This window comes from Notolepis coatsorum, assembly GCF_963971535.1.
Source record: "Notolepis coatsorum genome assembly, chromosome: 3".
NCBI classification, from domain to species: domain Eukaryota; kingdom Metazoa; phylum Chordata; class Actinopteri; order Aulopiformes; family Paralepididae; genus Notolepis; species Notolepis coatsorum.
In genome coordinates, this window is record NC_140167.1 from 1039496 (window position 1) to 1060860 (window position 21365).

At 43.4% G+C, this 21365-nt stretch overlaps 1 protein-coding gene across 1 annotated transcript in view; it reads left to right on the plus strand.

The window, feature by feature from the left end:
• The window catches only part of syne1b (spectrin repeat containing, nuclear envelope 1b), a gene marked incomplete at its 5' end in the record, with an annotated part of 448744 nt that overhangs the window by 359395 nt on the left and 67984 nt on the right, over positions 1-21365 (plus strand). Inside the window, 8 exon segments of the mRNA XM_084310306.1 lie at positions 1129-1302; positions 2933-3064; positions 6691-6887; positions 7505-7637; positions 10238-10420; positions 13872-13886; positions 16335-16484; positions 17339-17515. Of these exon segments, the coding sequence (XP_084166432.1) occupies positions 1129-1302; positions 2933-3064; positions 6691-6887; positions 7505-7637; positions 10238-10420; positions 13872-13886; positions 16335-16484; positions 17339-17515 (1161 nt within the window).

Here is a 21365-nt window from a genome sequence, read left to right on the forward strand (position 1 = left end):
CACTGTAAACCATTCACACACCGGGCTAAAGAGACGCTACACTAACCCGAACCCTTTGCACTGTAAACCATTCACACACCGGGCTAAAGAGACCTTACACTAACCCGAACCCTTTGCACTGTAAACCATTCACACACCGGGCTAAAGAGACACTAACCTGAACCCTTTGCACTGTAAACCATTCACACACCAGGCTAAAGAGACGCTGAATACAGCGATGTTCACTGGATGAATACTGGACATTTGTAAATAATTCAACAGTATTATTTAAAGAGCAATTACACACATCTGCAGAGAGGCCAAAGGCATGCTACTGTATTCATCACCAAACGGCAATATGAGAGGATTCAGCCAATTGATTGATTGATTGATTTATCTTTATTAATCTCAAACACAACAAATGAATCACAGTAAAGACTAAATGTAAATGAGTAATGTAAATGAGTTTGTCTTCATCCATAGAAAAACAAACAAGGATGCGTTTGAGAAGGGGCAGAATGAAGTAAAGCGTATCTAGTCCTTCCTCACTTCTGTATTTGTTCAGTTCTTTTTTGTATCTATTTTTTAACTGTGCAATATTATTGCTCTGTTTTGTTTCCACGTGTAGTCCATTCCATAAAGCTACCCCACAGCCTGAAATGCAACAGCATGCATTTAACCATTTGATAGCAGTCTCTATACAGATACATTTGTTGTCGATTGTTTTTTACGTTGCCCATGAAGTAAATACCAAAAAATAAAGGTATACACATATACATGTTCTTGTAATAATAATAATAATAATAATACATTTAATTTATAGAGTGCTTCTCTGTAACCCGAAGTCGCTGACAGTAGGCAGAAAGAAAAGAAAAACAAAGAAACATAGAACCAAAGGGGAAACAGGGAACAGTATGAAATACACAGGAACATAGAGCCACAACAATAACAGGATGGAGGGGGGGGGGGGGGGGGGGGGGGGGGTTATGGGTAGGGAAGGTTAAATGCTACGGAGAACAGGTGGGTTTTGAGACGGGATGTGAAGGTGGAGAGTGAGGGAGAGTCTGAGGGAGGGTGTTCCAGAGTCGGGGTGAGTTTGGATGATGAGTTTCTGTGCTGCCGTCTGATGACGTGGTTTTGCTTCAACAGGAGTTCTTCCAGGGCCTGGAGTCCCACATGATCCTAACGGAGACGTTCTTCAGGAAGATCAGCGGCCTGGTGATGCCTAAGGAGAGCCAGGCCCTGGAGGAGACCTTGGCCCGGGCTCAGGGGGTCCTGAAGGAGGCCCACAGCAGAGGGGTGGAGCTGGAGTGCCTCCTAGAGGTGAGAGAGAGTTACAGCATGCAAGTTAAAGGACCACACCAACATTATGGGAAATGCTCTCACCGTCTTCTCCAGAGTCAGTCAATAAGGTAGATACCAATTTCCTTAGAGAGGAAATTGGTATCTATCTTCTTGTCTGACTCTGGAGAACACGCTAAGCGCATTTCACATAATGTTGGCGTGTTCCTTTAACTGTGATTCTTGTGAAATACCTTCAGTTATACTTTTACCAAATTCAGCCCCAGTTAAAGGGATACCTGTAGTTCACTTTTTTTTTTTTTTTTTTTTTTTTATCCTAGCCCTATTTCCTACGACCCATGATGGTGTCGATCAGTAGAATGTAAATGTCTGATGCAGACTGCATGGAAGATCATAGGGGTGAAAGGTCACCCATCCCTGCAGTGTATTTTTGAACAGGCTACTCTAAGGCCAGCCAATAGAATAGTCTGGGACCCCTCATGTCTTACATGCCGAGTATGAACTACTGCCCTCTGGGAGGAGGTTTAGAGTTCCACGCTCGAGACTAAACAGGTTTAAAAACTCTTTATTCCAATCTCAGTTAAACTTTTAAATAGTGCCAGATAAAGGGCAACTATCGAATAACGGATATTTGGTTGTTATATTATCGTGTATACTATAATATTATAATATTAATATTATACTATTCTAATGTGGTGTTGCCAGACATCCTGCTGTGCAGGTACTTTACTGTATCTTTTATATTGTGTATTGTTTTTGTCAGTTGTGTTGTGTCATGTCTGTCTGTATGTGTCTGTGGCTGTAGTGGGTGTAAGCACAAGACTAATTTCCCAGCTGATGGGACAATAAAGTGACTCTTGACTCTTGACTCTTGAGAATCCTTTTTCATCACAATCCATACCGTTCTTTACACTGGAACACACAGCTCCACTTGGTTAGCCACTAACTAATGCAAAGTCAATGGGGTCAAGCTCCCGTCTGTACAAGCTGACTGAAGATAACGAGTAGTTTTCAACTTGTACAAACAGGAGCTTGACCCCATTGACTTTGCATGCACCAAAAAAATTGTTTTCCCTGAATTTCCCCAAGGGGATCAATATAGGAATATCTTATCTTATCGTGTGTTATCTGAAATAGGGATAGGGTTAAACAATTGTGAATTGATTGATTGATTGAAAACTTTATTAACAGATTGCAGAATGGGTACAATACAGTACGGCTCAATACACACAATTGTTAAGCGGATGCAGACCAGAGAACGACTTTCATCTTGTTTACATCAGGGTCCTCCATTTTCAATTCATAATGACATTTATGACATGCATGACATACATATACAGTACTGTTACATCCAGACATTTATGACATACAAGAACTATCCCTTTTAAGCAACAAAGACACATATAAAGGATTACTGTGTCAAAGCTATTTTCGGGGGGGCCTCTCAGAGACTATATACTTTTAATAAGCTTGCCAATTAATGTATTAATAAATAAATAAATATTATCTAGATTGTATTGAATATTTTTGTTTCACAGTTATCATTTATTATCACCAGTAAGGTCGTTAAGCCAAAGTTGTCGTCTCTCATTATTTAATACATTAAATAATGAAATCTTTATTTAACCACGGCTGTTTTGTGTTTTGCCAGACTTGGTGCCGTCTGGTGCAGGATTACCAGGCGCTGTACCGACAGCTGGAGGCGGTGGAGGGTACCATCCCCACCGTCGGCCTTCTGGAGGAGACGGAGGAGAAGCTCGCCGACCGGATCTCACTGTATCAGGTACAGTTTCACACCAACACACTGTATCAGGTACAGTTTCACACCAACACACTGTATCAGGTACAGTTTCACACCAACACACTGTATCAGGTACAGTTTCACACCAACACACTGTATCAGGTACAGTTTCACACCAACACACTGTATCAGGTACAGTTTCACACTAACACACTGTATCAGGTACAGTTTCACACCAACACACTGTATCAGGTACAGTTTCACACTAACACACTGTATCAGGTACAGTTTCACACCAACACACTGTATCAGGTACAGTTTCACACCAACACACTGTATCAGGTACAGTTTCACACCAACACACTGTACCAGGTACCGTTTCACACCAACACACTGTATCAGGTACAGTTTCACACCAACACACTGTATCAGGTACAGTTTCACACCAACACACTGTATCAGGTACAGTTTCACACCAACACACTGTACCAGGTACCGTTTCACACCAACACACTGTATCAGGTACAGTTTCACACTAACACACTGTATCAGGTACAGTTTCACACTAACACACTGTATCAGGTACAGTTTCACACCAACACACTGTATCAGGTACAGTTTCACACCAACACACTGTATCAGGTACAGTTTCACACTAACACACTGTATCAGGTACAGTTTCTTTTAGGGATGTCCGATATTATCGGCCGATATTGGCATTAAAATGTAATATCGGAATCTTTTTGGGGGGGGAAACCCTGCATATATCGGTATCGGTTGATATCGGTATCGGAAATTAAGAGTTGGACAATATCGGATATCGGTAAAAAAGCCAATATTGAACATCCCTAGTTTTTATTGTTTTGGTCTGGTTGCTATTGCTGGGACCACACCTCAGGCCCTGTCTAGAGAGATCTGGATAAACTCACACTATAATAACACTGTAATATAATTATAATTTAATTAAATAATAATAATAATCGATTCAATATAATTGATGATGCACTTCAGTACTAGTTAACTGTACTTATTTATTTTATTATAAAAATATATATAAGGGATGTTCAATATTGGCTTTTTTACCGATATCCGATACACCGTTATTCTCCAACTCTTAATTTCCGATACCGATATCAACCGATACCGATATATGCGGCGTTTCCCCCACAAAAAAACAGAATAATTTCAGGTAATTAATAGGGATGTCCCTATCCGATCACGTGATCGGGATCGGGGTCGATCACGTGATTTTCCGAAGATCGGGATCGGCAAAAAAAAATTATTGTCACACAGAGCAGAAGAATTTTGCCAAAACAAACCAATAGTATCCAGCTGCAGAACGGCAGACCAGCCACACTCTCAGACCCAAAAAAAAAAAAAAAAATTAAAATAAAAAAAAAATTATCCCAATTTCTCACATTACATTCACCCTGAATGTTGACGTTATCCAGGTGAAAAGTTAACTTCATTCAAGTGAGGCATTGCAATCCTTGACATAAATCATTTGATGTATAATTAAATCAAAGGAAATGCGTTTGGGTCTGAGAGTGTGGCTGGTCTGCCGTTATGCAGCTGGTTGGTTTGTTTTGGCAAAATTCTTCTGCTCTGTGTGACAATAAATAAATGAATGATGATATGCAATTTAAAACCAAAACTAAGGCCTCAGTATGAGTTTAAGACGTGAACATGGTCATGTTTGTTGAATAATAAAAAAAAGTAAAAAAAAAAAAAAAGATTTGATCGGATCGGGAACGATCGGTATCTGTAGATATTCAAAAGCACATGATCGGGATCGGACCGGGAGCAAAAAAACGTGATCAGGACGTCCCTAGTAATTAACATTACATATCTCTTGTTGTGGAATTAACACAACATTATGCATACTTTTCACAATAAATAAAATAAGAATTTGTTCTTACTTGCTTGCCTGGGTAAATACAGGTTAAATAAATGTAATTTTATTTATTTATTTTTATTTAAAAAAAATGTAAACCGATAATTTCCGATATTACATTTGAATGCCAATATCGGCCGATAATATCGGACATCCCTAATATATATATATTAGGGCTGCAACTAATGACTATTTTGGTAGTCGACTAATCTGTCGATTATTTTTTCGATTAGTCGACTAATCGAAAAACAGTTATATAAAAAAGAAAGAAAGAAAGAAAAAAAAAAATAGATTTTTTTTTTTTTTTTTTGCACTACCTATCTTTGTGAAAGTGGCTTCTCAGCTCTGGTCCAGCTGAAGACAGAGCAGAGGAACAGATTGGACATTGAGCATGACCTCAGAGTTGCTTTGAGACTCTTGTCAGGACCAAACAACATCCCCAGTTATAATAATAATGACTTGGATTTATATAGCGCTCTTCATGACACCCAGAGCGCTTCACAGAGTCCATTTTTCGTTCATACACAGTCATACCGGTGGTGGTAAGCTACAATTGCAGCCAGAGCTGCCCTGAGGCAGACTCACGGAAGCGTGGCGAATAATCATCGCCTACGGCCCCTCCGACCACCACCAACATTCATTCACATGCATACACATTCATACGAGGCAAGTAGGTTAAGTGTCTTGCCCAAGGACACAACGGCGATGGGATGGACATGGGCTTGAGCGGGATTCGAACCACCAACCCTTCGATCATTGGACGACCCGCTCTACCCCTGAGCCAAAGCCGCCCATTAGTTCCCCCAAACTCTGTTATGTTAAGCTAAGAAGTCTTCAGCTGGCTGGACCAGAGCTGAGAAGCCACTTTCACAAAGATAGGTAGTAAAAAATTAAAATTAAAAGATATATATTTTTTTATGACTAATCGACGCAACAATTCCTCGTCGACGATTTTTTATAATCGACATCGTCGATTATGTCGACTAATCGTTGCAGCCCTAATATATATATATATATCACTGTACATATTAATACTACAACTCTGTACATCTGATTAGCACTATACTCAGTACTAATTTATATATTTTATATCCAGTTTAATCACCTGTACATTGTATATTGCTGTTGCACTTTACTGTTACATTTGCACTCTGGTTGGATGCCAAACTTCTTTACGTTGTACTTGTGCTGTATGATGACAATACATTTTAATTTAATCTATTCTGATATATATATATTTGTTTTTCTTTACTATGCTGACCTCATAATTGCCCCTTTGGAATAAATAATGTATTTTTTAATTGACTTCCTCTCCCCCCCCTCGTTCCACCTCTCCTCCCCCCCCCCTCGCTCCACCTCTCCTCTCCCCCCCCTCGTTCCACCTCTCCTCTCTCATCTTCCTCTCCCCCCTCGTTCCACCTCTCCTCTCTCATCTTCCTCTCCCCCCTCGGTCCACCTCTCCTCTCTCATCTTCCTCTCCCCCCTCGGTCCACCTCTCCTCTCTCGTCCCCCCCCTCGGTCCACCTCTCCTCCCTCGTCCCCCCCCCCTCTCGGTCCACCTCTCCTCCTCTCTCATCTTCCTCTCCCCCCTCGGTCCACCTCTCCTCTCTCGTCCCCCCCCCTCGGTCCACCTCTCCTCCCTCGTCCCCCCCCCCTCTCGGTCCACCTCTCCTCTCCCCCTCGGTCCACCTCTCCTCCCTCGTCCCCCCCCCCCTCTCGGTCCACCTCTCCTCTCCCCCTCGGTCCACCTCTCCTCTCTCGCCCCCCCCTGCAGGGCCTGAAGGGGAGACTCACGGAGCACCACCCTAAGTTGTACCAGGTCCTGGAGGAAGGCAAGCGGCTGCTGCTGTCGGTGTGCTGCCCGGCGCTGGAGACCCAGCTCACCCTGCTGGGGGAACACTGGCTCAGCCACACCACCAAGGTCACCAAGGAGCTGCAGCGCCTGGACGCCCTCCTCAGGCACTGGACCAGGTCAGAGACTTTAGGGGCAACTGACCGGTGCCATCTGTCTTCAGTGAACGTTCATCTCAAGATTCAAGAGGTTTATTTGTCACATTCATACCAGGGCATACAGTGAAATGCCGGTGGTCATGCCCGCTTCGATTGTGCAATAATACTAATAATAAAATAGATAAAAAACAGATAATAAAAAGACATGATCAAATAGACATGCTAGATTCCTGAGAAGGCACTGGGTCCTATGTGCACTACTCTACAATATACAGTTTTAACCCTATGTCATTATGCTATACTTACTATATCTAAACTATACTATACACAAGAACCACATCGGTTCTACCTTAAAGTGACCTTTATTTTCCTCATTCCTTTAAAGTGACCTTTCCATTTAGTTTAAAGTGATTGTTTAAAGCGGTTGCAGCGTGTGTGTGTGTGTGTGTGTGTGTGTGTGTGTGTGTGTGTGTGTGTGTGTGTGTGTGTGTGTGTGTGTGTGTATGTGTGTGTGTGTGTGTGTGTGTGTATGTGTGTGTGTGTGTGCTCGTGTGTGTACTTGTGTGTGGAGAGTTCAGTGTTCAGGGTTCTGATGGCCTGAACGGTAACTGATTCCACATGTGTGTTTAACCCCCCAGGTACCAGAGGGAGTCCTGTGACCTCAGTGAGTGGCTGCGTTCTGCTCTGCAGCGCCTGGACTTCTGGAACACACAGGCCGCGCTGGTCCCTCAGGAGCTGGAGAGCGTCCGGGACCACCTCTCCGCATTCCTGGTGAGACTAACACTATTTACACTATTAACCCCTTCAGGTGTGTGACCTCACAGGTGAGATTAGGGTTTTGAGAACCGAACTGATAATAATAGTTAGTAGTAGTAGCCATGTTGTTGTCATTGTTGTTGTTGCTGTCATTACTATTATTATTATTGTAGTAGTGTTGTTGTTGTTGTTGTTGCTGTCATTACTATCATTGTTAACACTTTCAGCGCCAGAGGGCGCTGTTTACTGTTACTGTTGAAAGGCCACCGCTTTAAACGAATGGTAATACGTGGCGGTGTTCAAAGCACTAAAGCTATATTATATATTATAGCTATGGATCTAATAATATAGTCGATTGTCATTGAGTTTCTTCTGGTCAAGATGCAAAAAACAGAAAATGTTTCCATCCATACATAGTAGTACCCATGTTGTTGTTGTTGTTGTTGTTGTTGTTGTTGTTGTTGTTGTTGTTGTTACTAGTACCCATGTTGTTGTTGTTGTTGTTGTTGTTGTTATTATTATTGTTACTAGTACCCATGGTGTTGTTGTTGTTGTTACTAGTAGTAGTACCCATGGTGTTGTTGTTGTTGTTGTTATTATTGTTACTAGTACCCATGTTGTTGTTGTTGTTGTTATTATTGTTACTAGTACCCATGTTGTTGTTGTTGTTGTTATTATTATTGTTACTAGTACCCATGGTGTTGTTGTTGTTATTATTGTTACTAGTACCCATGGTGTTGTTGTTGTTGTTACTAGTAGTAGTACCCATGGTGTTGTTGTTGTTGTTATTATTGTTACTAGTACCCATGGTGTTGTTGTTGTTAGTATTGTTACTAGTACCCATGTTGTTGTTGTTGTTGTCATCGTCGTTGTTGTTGTTATTATTGTTACTAGTAGTAGTACCCATGTTGTTGTTGTTGTTGTTGTTGTTGTTGTTGTTGTTATTATTATTGTTACTAGTACCCATGGTGTTGTTGTTGTTGTTATTATTGTTACTAGTACCCATGGTGTTGTTGTTGTTGTTGTTGTTATTATTGTTACTAGTACCCATGGTGTTGTTGTTGTTGTTATTATTGTTACTAGTACCCATGGTGTTGTTGTTGTTATTATTATTGTTACTAGTACCCATGGTGTTGTTGTTGTTGTTGTTGTTATTATTGTTACTAGTACCCATGGTGTTGTTGTTGTTATTATTATTGTTACTAGTACCCATGTTGTTGTTGTTGTTGTTGTTGTTGTTGTTATTATTGTTACTAGTACCCATGGTGTTGTTGTTGTTGTTATTATTGTTACTAGTACCCATGTTGTTGTTGTTGTTGTTGTTGTTGTTATTATTGTTACTAGTACCCATGGTGTTGTTGTTGTTGTTGTTATTGTTACTAGTACCCATGGTGTTGTTGTTGTTGTTGTTGTTATTATTGTTACTAGTACCCATGGTGTTGTTGTTGTTGTCGTCGTTGTTGTTGTTGTTGTTATTATTGTTACTAGTACCCATGGTGTTGTTGTTGTTGTCGTCGTTGTTGTTGTTGTTGTTATTATTGTTACTAGTACCCATGGTGTTGTTGTTGTTGTTGTTATTATTGTTACTAGTACCCATGGTGTTGTTGTTGTTGTTATTATTATTGTTACTAGTACCCATGGTGTTGTTGTTGTTGTTGTTGTTGTTGTTGTTGTTGTTGTTGTTGTTGTTGTTATTGTTACTAGTACCCATGGTGTTGTTGTTGTTGTTGTTGTTATTGTTATTGTTACTAGTACCCATGGTGTTGTTGTTGTTGTTATTATTGTTACTAGTACCCATGGTGTTGTTGTTGTTGTTGTTGTTATTATTGTTACTAGTACCCATGGTGTTGTTGTTGTTGTTACTAGTACCCATGGTGTTGTTGTTGTTATTATTGTTACTAGTACCCATGGTGTTGTTGTTGTTGTTGTTGTTGTTGTTGTTGTTGTTGTTATTATTATTATTATTGTTACTAGTACCCATGGTGTTGTTGTTGTTGTTGTTATTATTGTTACTAGTACCCATGGTGTTGTTGTTGTTGTTGTTGTTATTATTGTTACTAGTACCCATGGTGTTGTTGTTGTTGTTACTAGTACCCATGGTGTTGTTGTTGTTATTATTGTTACTAGTACCCATGGTGTTGTTGTTGTTGTTGTTGTTGTTGTTGTTATTATTATTATTATTGTTACTAGTACCCATGGTGTTGTTGTTGTTGTTGTTGTTGTTATTATTGTTACTAGTACCCATGGTGTTGTTGTTGTTGTTATTGTTGTTACTAGTACCCATGTTGTTGTTGTTGTTATTATTATTATTGTTACTAGTACCCATGTTGTTGTTGTTGTTATTATTGTTACTAGTACCCATGGTGTTGTTGTTGTTGTTGTTGTTGTTATTATTATTATTGTTACTAGTACCCATGTTGTTGTTGTTGTTGTTGTTGTTATTATTGTTACTAGTACCCATGGTGTTGTTGTTGTTATTATTGTTACTAGTAGTAGTACCCATGGTGTTGTTGTTGTTGTTGTTGTTATTATTGTTACTAGTACCCATGGTGTTGTTGTTGTTGTTATTATTATTGTTACTAGTACCCATGGTGTTGTTGTTGTGGTGGCACCAGGAGTTCTCCAAGGAGGTGGAGGCCCGCTCCGGCCTGAGGAGCTCGGTGCTGACGGAGGGGAACCAGCTGCTGCGGCTGAAGAGGCTGGACACGGCGGGGCTGCGCTCCGAGCTGGCACGCCTCGACACCCAGTGGGCCGAGCTGCTCACACGCATCCCGGCGGTGCAGGAGAAGCTGCACCAGGTAATAATAATAATAATAATAATAATAATTCATTATATTTATATAGCGCTTTTCTAGACACTCAAAGCGCTCCCCACAATGTAGGGTGGAACTGGCCTCCTTCACCACTAGGGAGGGGGACCGAATCAGGTACTCTTTTCTTTTTTTTTATCTACTTTTTCTCCCATTTTCTATTTTTGTCCCATCCCCAATTTCGTATCGTCCAATTCTACCCTCCCCTGTCTCGAACGCTGTTAGGCCACGCCTCCCACAAGCTGGCTGCAGTGAGGACGAAGCCTTGCATCACGTGTCCCCTCCGGTACTCGAGGAGGCAGCTGTCGCATATTTTCACCTGTACAGCGCGATCTCTCAGCGTCGAGGGTCTGCGTGGGAGGGACACGCCGCCCCCGTCGCTTCCTGATTCTACTGCGCAGGCGCACCAACCGACCTGTAGGAGTCGCTGTCCACAACGCCCGATCCCCACCCATCAGCTTCTCACCCCCTAATACTGCCAGTTGTATTAGTATGAACGACCAGCCAAGCTGATGGCAATGCGGAGAGCTGGGCTCGAAACCAGCGTCTCCTGCATTGGTGGTGAGCGCCTTGCCCACTGCACCACCTAGCCGCCCCCCGAATCAGGTACTTTTAAGGGTACAGACCGAATCACGTCGGTACTACCAAGTACCGAATCACGTGAGATCCGCCGGTGCCACATTTCGGTACTGTAAAGAAAAAGTCCGATGACGTCAACGTTTAGTTTACCACGAAACGAAACCTATGAAGTGTGCCGCACGTTCACGTCAACGCTCAGGTCCACGATACAGCTGACCTAGGATCTGACTTGATTCAACAACAAAGCAGTCGGGCGATGACAAGCCGAAAACGGTTGCAAGTGTGGTTACACTTTACAAAGCTAGATGCAGACAATGCTCGCTGCAATATTATATATTATATATATATATTAACAAATTGTTCTAAATAAATAATAATGATAATAAATTATTTGAAGATTGGATTTTTGTTTCTTACAACTGAGGTAGGTAGATAAAATGTTTAGAGACTAAAGTACAGAAAAAAGGTACCGGTATCGATTCAAATGTGAAAGGTACCCAACCCTATTCACCACCACTGTGTAGCACCCTACCTTGCCACGCAGGCTCAATGGCTGCCATACACTGGCACCCGGCACACATCACACTACACACTGACTACCATACACTGGCACCCGGCACACATCACACTACACACTGACTACCATACACTGGCACCAGGCACACATCACACTACACAATGACTACCATACACTGGCTGTGAGAATTAGTAGTTCGGTTACAAACCCTAACACTGGCACCAGGCACACATCACACTACACACTGACTACCATACACTGGCACCAGGCACACATCACACTACACACTGACTACCATACACTGGCACCAGGCACACATCACACTACACAATGACTACCATACACTGGCACCAGGCACACATCACACTACACACTGACTACCATACACTGGCACCAGGCACACATCACACTACACAATGACTACCATACACTGGCACCAGGCACACATCACACTACACACTGACTACCATACACTGGCACCAGGCACACATCACACTACACACTGACTACCATACACAGGCACCAGGCACACATCACACACTACACACTGACTACCATACACTGGCACCAGACACACATCACACTACACACTGACTACCATACACTGGCACCAGGCACACATCACACTACACACTGACTACCATACACTGGCACCAGGCACACATCACACACTACACACTGACTACCATACACTGGCACCAGACACACATCACACTACACACTGACTACCATACACTGGCACCAGGCACACATCACACTACACACTGACTACCATACACTGGCACCAGACACACATCACACTACACACTGACTACCATACACTGGCACCAGACACACATCACACTACACACTGACTACCATACACTGGCACCAGGCACACATCACACTACACACTGACTACCATACACTGGCACCAGGCACACATCACACTACACACTGACTACCATACACTGGCACCAGGCACACATCACACTACACACTGACCACCATACACTGGCACCAGACACACATCACACTACACACTGACTACCATACACTGGCACCAGGCACACATCACACTACACACTGACTACCATACACTGGCACCAGGCACACATCACACTACACACTGACTACCATACACTGGCACCAGGCACACATCACACTACACACTGACTACCATACACTGGCACCAGGCACACATCACACTACACACTGACTACCATACACTGGCACCAGGCACACATCACACTACACACTGACTACCATACACTGACACCCGGCACACATCACACTACACACTGACTACCATACACTGGCACCAGGCACACATCACACTACACACTGACTACCATACACTGGCACCAGACACACATCACACTACACACTGACTACCATACACTGGCACCAGGCACACATCACACTGACTACCATACACTGGCACCAGGCACACATCACACTACACACTGACTACCATACACTGACACCAGACACACATCACACTACACACTGACTACCATACACTGGCACCAGGCACACATCACACTACACACTGACTACCATACACTGGCACCAGGCACACATCACACTACACACTGACTACCATACACTGGCACCAGGCACACATCACACTACACACTGACTACCATACACTGGCACCAGACGCACATCACACTACACAATGGCTGAACGGCTCAGGAGACAGGGATTGATGTCAGTCAATTAAGGGGGGAGGGATGATTAGGTGGCCTTGATGTCAGAGACCTGATTGGGAATTTGGCCAGGAACGTCGGGGAACCCCCTAGTCTTTACGATAGGCGTCCTGGGTTCTTTAACGACAAGATTCAGTCAGGACCTCAGTTTAGCGTCTCATCCGAAGGTAACGGCCCGCTCACACGCGTCCCGGTGGTGCAGGAGAAGCTGCACCAGGTAACGGCCCGCTCACACGCGTCCCGGTGGTGCAGGAGCAGCTGCACCAGGTAATGGCCCGCTCACACGCGTCCAGGTGGTGCAGGAGCAGCTGCACCAGGTAACGGCCCGCTCACACGCGTCCCGGTGGTGCAGGAGCAGCTGCACCAGGTAACGGCCCGCTCACACGCGTCCAGGTGGTGCAGGAGCAGCTGCACCAGGTAACGGCCCGCTCACACGCGTCCCGGTGGTGCAGGAGAAGCTGCACCAGGTAACGGCCCGCTCACACGCGTCCCGGTGGTGCAGGAGAAGCTGCACCAGGTAACGGCCCGCTCACACGCGTCCCGGTGGTGCAGGAGAAGCTGCACCAGGTAACGGCCCGCTCACACGCGTCCCGGTGGTGCAGGAGAAGCTGCACCAGGTAACGGCCCGCTCACACGCGTCCCGGTGGTGCAGGAGAAGCTGCACCAGGTACCGTCTCAAAATCGTACTCAAGTAAAAGAGTATCTGGCTAAAAACACACTTGAGTAAAAGTAAAAAAGTTTCTACTTTTAAATGTAGAAAAAGTACTAAAAAGTAAAAGTAAAAACTTGTTTGTATTGCAAGGTATAGACCAGGGGTCTCCAACTCATTCCATCGTGGGTCAAGTTTTCATTTGATATGAAATTATTCTTCTGATAGCAGGTGTTTAATCAAAGATCCCCGCTTTCTAGTCTTGCACAAGGACCAATCAGCATGGGTATGGGCGGGTTAATTTTCCATTGATGGGGATTTGATTGGCTGTTTTTAAATAAAGTGCGGCCGCAGGATTAATAAGGTTAACGTTAGTTCGGCCAGATAAACAAATATACTAATTGAAATTGTTGGACCTGTGAGATTTGTACTTTGTAGGTCTGCATTTTAAATGTAAGGAGTAAAAACTATGTTTTTTTTTCTCTGCGATGTAAATGAGTAAAAGTACAAGTATACAAACCTAATAATACTTGAGTAAAGTACAAGTCCCCAAAAAACAGTACTCAACCTCTTAACTCATTCACTGCCAACAACGATTAAACTCGTTATTGGCCATCAATCGTTGATCGTCGCCAATATTTCCATTCATTATCCATCCAGGGAGCCTGGTGTTATCATGGGGCTGAGTCTGAGATGGCTAAAGTGCAATACCGGCCGCATCCTACCAGGCGGCGGTATCGAGCACCATTTGAAACCTTGTGTATTGGGCTGTGCCACACGCTAAACGCTCTTTTCTAGTAACCTGAACCTAGGGCTTCACCCAATCGCATTGAATCGTTTTTCGGGACCCCCGATTCATTATGCTGTGGGGGGTTATGTTGTGGGCCAAATGGACATACGATCTACCAGATGGCAATCAAATAATTGGAATATTCTTTTTGGAATCCCACCGGCCACAGGTAAGAGCAATTTAACGTCAATTTCAGCTTGATTGTGCCTTGTTTTCATAGCCATCGCCCTGATCAGCGTATGTTCTTGTACTAACGAATGCCGTTATTGACAATCAATTAATCAGAATTCACCCCCCCCCTCTCATGCATTCATGATGGAACATAATACCGATCATATGGATTTTAATATTTTATTGTAGCTTGTGTAGGGACGAAATGCCAATGGATTTAATATAATTAATTAAGCTATTACTAGCCTCCCAGGAATTACCCTAGACCGCTCTAAAACCATACTTATATTCACCACGGTATAAAACGGGAATGTACTGTATGGAATTAATTTCTTTTTCTTTTTCACATATTGAATAGAATATAGTTATAGCCCTGCAAACAAGGTGACGGACTGCATACTTTTTTTGGAAACCAAAATACTATACTTTATACTTATAGCACATGCATGAGCCTGGTCTCTTTTGAAAGATAACATTCTGTACGTTTCTGATACAATAAAGAAAATTGAAAATTGAATGAAATAGAGTAACATAGGTCTGAACTTGAGTTGAACTTGAACTTGTGTACTCACATTTTTTTGTAGTAGTTGCAATATCCAAAAGTATATTATGGTATGGCTGAAACACCCTGGGTCCATAGCCTGATGACGTGTGTAGTACATGTCCGAATTTCATAGGAATCCATTCAGAAATGAGTGATTAGGAGCGATTTTGGTCAAATGTAAAAAAATAAATAAAAAAAAGAAGCTCTGCAGGTTTCCATTTTCTCAAACTCCAATGCATTCTGCACATTTTTTACTTCCTGTTTTCACTTGTGACTTTTCATCTAGATCCCAGATTCGCTCATCCCCACGTGGGGTATCAATGGAAAGCCACACTCATTGGTTCCAACCCTGTCCAATAATCTTCGAGATCGCCAAATGATTGACAGAGTTAGATCCTTGGGAGTCGCAGGTGGTATTCGAAGAAAAAAAAAAACGGTGCCATGTACTTTGGCGCACGCCTCACATATCGGCATGTAACTCGAGAACCGCTGAATGGATTTTGTCGCCTGAAACAATCGACAGGCAACAAATAGGGCTTTAATTCGATATATATATATAGTATAAAAAAATATGCACACCCGAGCCGCTAGAGGTTGCCAAAGTGGCGTGTCGCGCCAATGGGCAAATCGTCCTCAAGAGGGCACGGGGCCGGGCCGTTGCACTTTAAGAGGTTAAGTATTGTAACAAAGTACAATTACTCAAGTACTTTACACCCCTGCACGCATGCCAGTGGTGCTGCACCAGGTAACGGCCACATGCAGGTGGACTAAACTGGCTTAGCCGTGCCGGGGCCAAATAGGATTAGCGCTCGCTCTCTCCTGCCCGGACTCTTATGCAGATTCACGAAAGGTTGTCGTTCAGAGACAGGAAAGGTTGTCGTTCAGAGACACACGGCGACGGGTGTCGTTTCCCCCCCGTTTCGAGACGCCCGCCGTCAAAATGGGTTCCATCTTTTCCCAGGTGCAAATGGAGAAGCTGGCCTCCCGCCATGCCATCTCGGAACTGTTCAACTGGATGACGCTGATGGAGAAGGTGGCCGAGGAGGACGAGGAGAACCTGAAGAGCGCGGTGGGGCCCGCGGTCATCCAGGACTACCTGCTGAAGTACAAGGTGAGCGACCTGCCTGCCGCATACTCTCTCTCTCTCTCTCTCTCTCTCTCTCTCTCTCTCTCTCTCTCTCCCCCTCTCTCTCTCTCTCTCTCTCTATCTCTCTCTCCCCCTCTCTCTCTCTCTCTCTCTCTCTCTCTCTCTCTCTCTCTCTCTCTCTCTCTCTCTCTCTCTCTCTTCTCTTTCTCTTTCTCTTTCTCTCTCTCTCTCTCTCTCTCTCCATCTCTCTCTCTCTCCACCTCTCTCTCTCTCTCTCTCTCTCTCCCTCTTTCTCTCTTTCTCTCCTCTCCTCTCTCTCTCTCCTCTCTCTCTCCGTTATCTGCCCCATATGTGTTTACAAACTTCATCTTGTAAAAAATTTATCTTGTAAGTTGATGATCATTTTCACGTCCTTCTCCTCCTCCTGTCACAAAGCACTGCACTTCAAATCACTGTACAAACAGGAAAGAAGTGTGATTTCTGCTGTGGGATTAATATCCCCATTGATGATCTAACGTATGACATTTTGGATTCACGCCAGTAAAGCAATACATTCAAAGAATTCAAACAGACTTGTAACTGTCTGACCTGATTTTATTTATTCCTATATAATGTATGAAACTGTGTCTCACAAGTTAAAATTAAATTAAAGGAAATACATACTGTATTGTATGTATGTATTTTGGATTGTGCCAGTAAAGCAAATACATCTTTTTTTTTATAAATGTTTTAATTTAATTTCAAACCTTTATTTAAGGGTCCCCTCATTTACAGTCCCGTCGAGTACAAACAGAAATGAGCAAAGACAAAAGCTCAAAAAGCACATAAGATCACACGGCTTATAAGACCTCAGCTGACCACCACCTCCTGTCCTGCAGGGCTTCCGGGTGGACGTGAGCTGTAAGCAGCTGACGGTGGACTTCGTGAACCAGTCGGTGCTGCAGGTCAGCGGGCAGGACGTAGCGAGCCGGCGTGGCGACAAGACGGACTTCGCCGAGAGGCTTGGAGCCATGAACCGGCGCTGGCAGATACTGCAGGGTGTGATCACAGAGAGGGTGAGTTCACACTGTTAACATGTAACTAACACTAACACAACACTGTTAACATGTAACTAACACTAACACAACACTGTTAACACTTTGACTGCCACTCACGGCTAATCTCGGGTTTACGATAGTTACGTTAAAAGCCACTCACGAGTTTTCTCGGAATTTTTTATTTTTTATTTTTTTAGCGATCTGAAATCATATTGCATCACGCGAGCCTACCCTAGCCTACCCAAGGGCCGCCGGCGATCAGATGTGAAAAAAGCGCCCCCTATCGTCTCCCAGATGGTAAATGGTAAATGGAATGGACTCAATGAAAATGGATGGGGGAAAAAAAATATTCCAGTCCACATTTTCCAGTCCACTGATGCAGCCGGAGTTACCAGAGTTAATTCTGGAGCCTCTGAGCCGCGGCGAGCATGGGTTATACTGTACACACGTTAGATCTATACACTTATCGATTTTTTCGAATGGTGATCAGGAATTGGAATATACCATTTGGATACCATCTGATGTCAGGTAAGGAATCTATGTTATCAGTGTTAGGATAATCAGACTCATTTTGATGAAGATATAAGCTGTTTTGTGAAATGTGCTCTATCGGTTTCACTGTAAAATCCATGAGGAAATGAAAACGGCTATTATCAGCGCGCGCCTCGAATGTGCGTGCGTGTGTAGTAGATTCCCAGTCAAACTATTTATTGTACTGTGCACCTTGGATCAGAATGGCAGAAACAGCGACAGGTAAAATGCATTCACAATTTCTCCTGGCTTCTTTGCCTCTATCCATTTTCATTCAACAAAACAAACGAGACGTATCGTTGATTTGAAGCAGCTGCGTGGACTCAAGGCTCTTAACCAGGGTGTTGAGACAGGCAGCTGCTGATGGAATAAAGAGATAGTCTCGTTTGGACTTCCTGGGAAAGTAATAAACTGGGTGATTTTACACCCTAGTGCTCTAGGCAAATGGTCCAATTAAATAAAGAAGACAAAGAAACTGCCTTGAGAGACGCCAGACAGTCTCTTCTTTACAAAGGAGCAGTTGATCAAAGCATTTTGGACTTAGAATCCACATCGTGACGTAATTCGGTGCAAAACGTCACGGTAAGGAGTTAGCCAATGAGAGCTGAGAATAAGTGTCCTCCAATAGGAACACTCGAGGAGAGTTTTGAAAACGCCCGCTTGCCGTAAAATTAGAGGCGGAGCCTAAATAAGATATAACCAAAAACTCCTCGCCAGGAGACACAACAACCAACCCGAAAACCCAGGAAGGAACAAGAAAAACACACCCTTTTTCTCCACTAGAGACCCAGCAAGGAGAAGAAACCGACGCAGCAGATCGAAGACGAGACGAGACATGTTTTTAGACAAAGCTTTTTATTGAGAATTTAGTCTGAATTTCTGCGAACATCCGGCATATTGGATGCGTCTTGCAGGTTCATTGCACAATATTTCTTTTTGTAACATCTGATTTGAAATCCATTTTCATTAAAAACGGGTTATTTTCAAACTGCTCAGATCTCGCTTCATTTCAAACGGCAGCGCCGTATTTTTCTCTCTGGGTGCGCAGAAAGCAATAACCAGGTTAAAAACAGTGGTTATCTGCATTTAGCAAAGAGTGGATCCCAAGAGCTTGTAAAAAGGTTTAAATCACAACGCAGAAAGAAGTAGTAAATAGGGAATTTAAGCTGGGAATCCACTTCACGTGCACGTATACTATTGATAATCTAGCGTTTATTTGAAAACGATTCATATGGCTATGTGTCTAACAATATGTGTCTAACAATAGTGTCTGTTAAACAACACTGTTAATACATATCACAGTTTCAGAAATATTGTGTCTGTTACTAGGCTTGAGTAAATTGTGATGAAACAAATGAGAATATAAATTATGATCTCTGACGGTGAATAACACCGTGCTAACAAGGACCAGACATGAAAAACTGCCACTGAGCTCGTTCAGCACCTTATTGAGATCACGTGTACAAGACATCTAAGCAAATGAATAAAGGGAAGATTAAACAGAATGTTTTGTAGATACAGTACTGAATTCTCCCATCTGGACACATGCTATTTGAAATATGAATATAGAATATCAGGCCTATAAATTACATTATTATAGCCAAGTTGCACATCTATGGATCGGGCCAAATCTACTATTTACAATGGCAGAGTTCAATTTGGATTTAGTAACCTGTATTATTTATAATATCCCCATCGATGATGATGATGATGATGATGATGATGATGATGATGATGATGATGAGGTTCTTCCTTCTTTTGCTGCATTTAAAAGTATGATCCCCGACCACTGTGTGTCGACTTGTAACTGTCTGACCTGATTTTATATTGTTTATTCTTATTTATTATCATATATGTATGAAGTTGTGTCTTGTTCTGTAAGCTCCCCGTCGCTGTAACTGAGGGTAACCTCGGGTTAGGGTTAATGAGGGTAACCTCGGGTTAGGGTTAGGGTTAATGAGGGTAACCTCGGGTTAGGGTTAGGGTTAATGAGGGTAACCTCGGGTTAGGGTTAGGGTTAATGAGGGTAACCTCGGGTTAGGGTTAGGGTTAATGAGGGTTAGGGTTAATGAGGGTTAGGGTTAATGAGGGTAACCTCGGGTTAGGGTTAGGGTTAATGAGGGTAACCTCGGGTTAGGGTTAGGGTTAATGAGGGTAACCTCGGGTTAGGGTTAGGGTTAATGAGGGTAACCTCGGTGTCTCACCAGTTGAAATTAAATTAATTGAGACATGAATTGAACTTGGTGACAGTGCAGGTCGGGTTAGGGTTAGGGTCTCCTCTTAGGGTTAGGGTTAGGGTGCAGGTCGGGTTAGGGTGCAGGTCTCCTCTTAGGGTTAGGGTGCAGGTTGGGTTAGGGTGCAGGTCTCCTCTTAGGGTTAGGGTGCAGGTTGGGTTAGGGTGCAGGTCTCCTCTTAGGGTTAGGGTTAGGGTGCAGGTCGGGTTAGGGTTAGGGTCTCCTCTTAGGGTTAGGGTTAGGGTGCAGGTCGGGTTAGGGTGCAGGTCTCCTCTTAGGGTTAGGGTGCAGGTTGGGTTAGGGTGCAGGTCTCCTCTTAGGGTTAGGGTGCAGGTCGGGTTAGGGTGCAGGTCTCCTCTTAGGGTTAGGGTGCAGGTTGGGTTAGGGTGCAGGTCTCCGGTTAGGGTTAGGGTGCAGGTCGGGTTAGGGTGCAGGTCTCCGGTTAGGGTTAGGGTGCAGGTCTCCTCTTAGGGTGCAGGTCGGGTTAGGGTGCAGGTATCCTCTTAGGGTGCAGGTCGGGTTAGGGTGCAGGTATCCTCTTAGGGTGCAGGTCGGGTTAGGGTGCATGTCTCCTCTTAGTCACTTAATCAAGTTGAGTCGAGTCGTTTAAGTTAAGTCTTCATTGACCAAGACTTTGTTATTTAAATAGTTGTTGTTTTATTAGGCTTTTTTGTTGTCAAATTAGTTATTTCCTGAAAGATAATAAGTAGATCTCTGGAAAGCACTCGATTCAACGAGGTCCTCTGGGATGATTGCATGTGAGAAACACAATTTTGGATTGTGCCAGTAAAGCAATACATATTTTGAATTATTCTTGTGTACAACAAGGTAAGATTGTAACCGTGTTTGTGTGTTTGTTTGTGTGTGTATGTGTATGTGTGTGTGTGTCTGCATATATATGTGTGTGTCTACGTGTGTGTGTGCCTGTGTGTCTGCATATATGTGTGTGTGTCTACGTGTGTGTGTGCCTGTGTGTCTGCATATATGTGTGTGTGTCTGCATATGTGTGTGTGTGTGCCTGTGTGTGTGCATGTGTGTGTGTGTATCTGCATATGTGTATGTGTGTGTGTCTGCATATGTGTGTGTGTGTGTGTGTGTCTCCC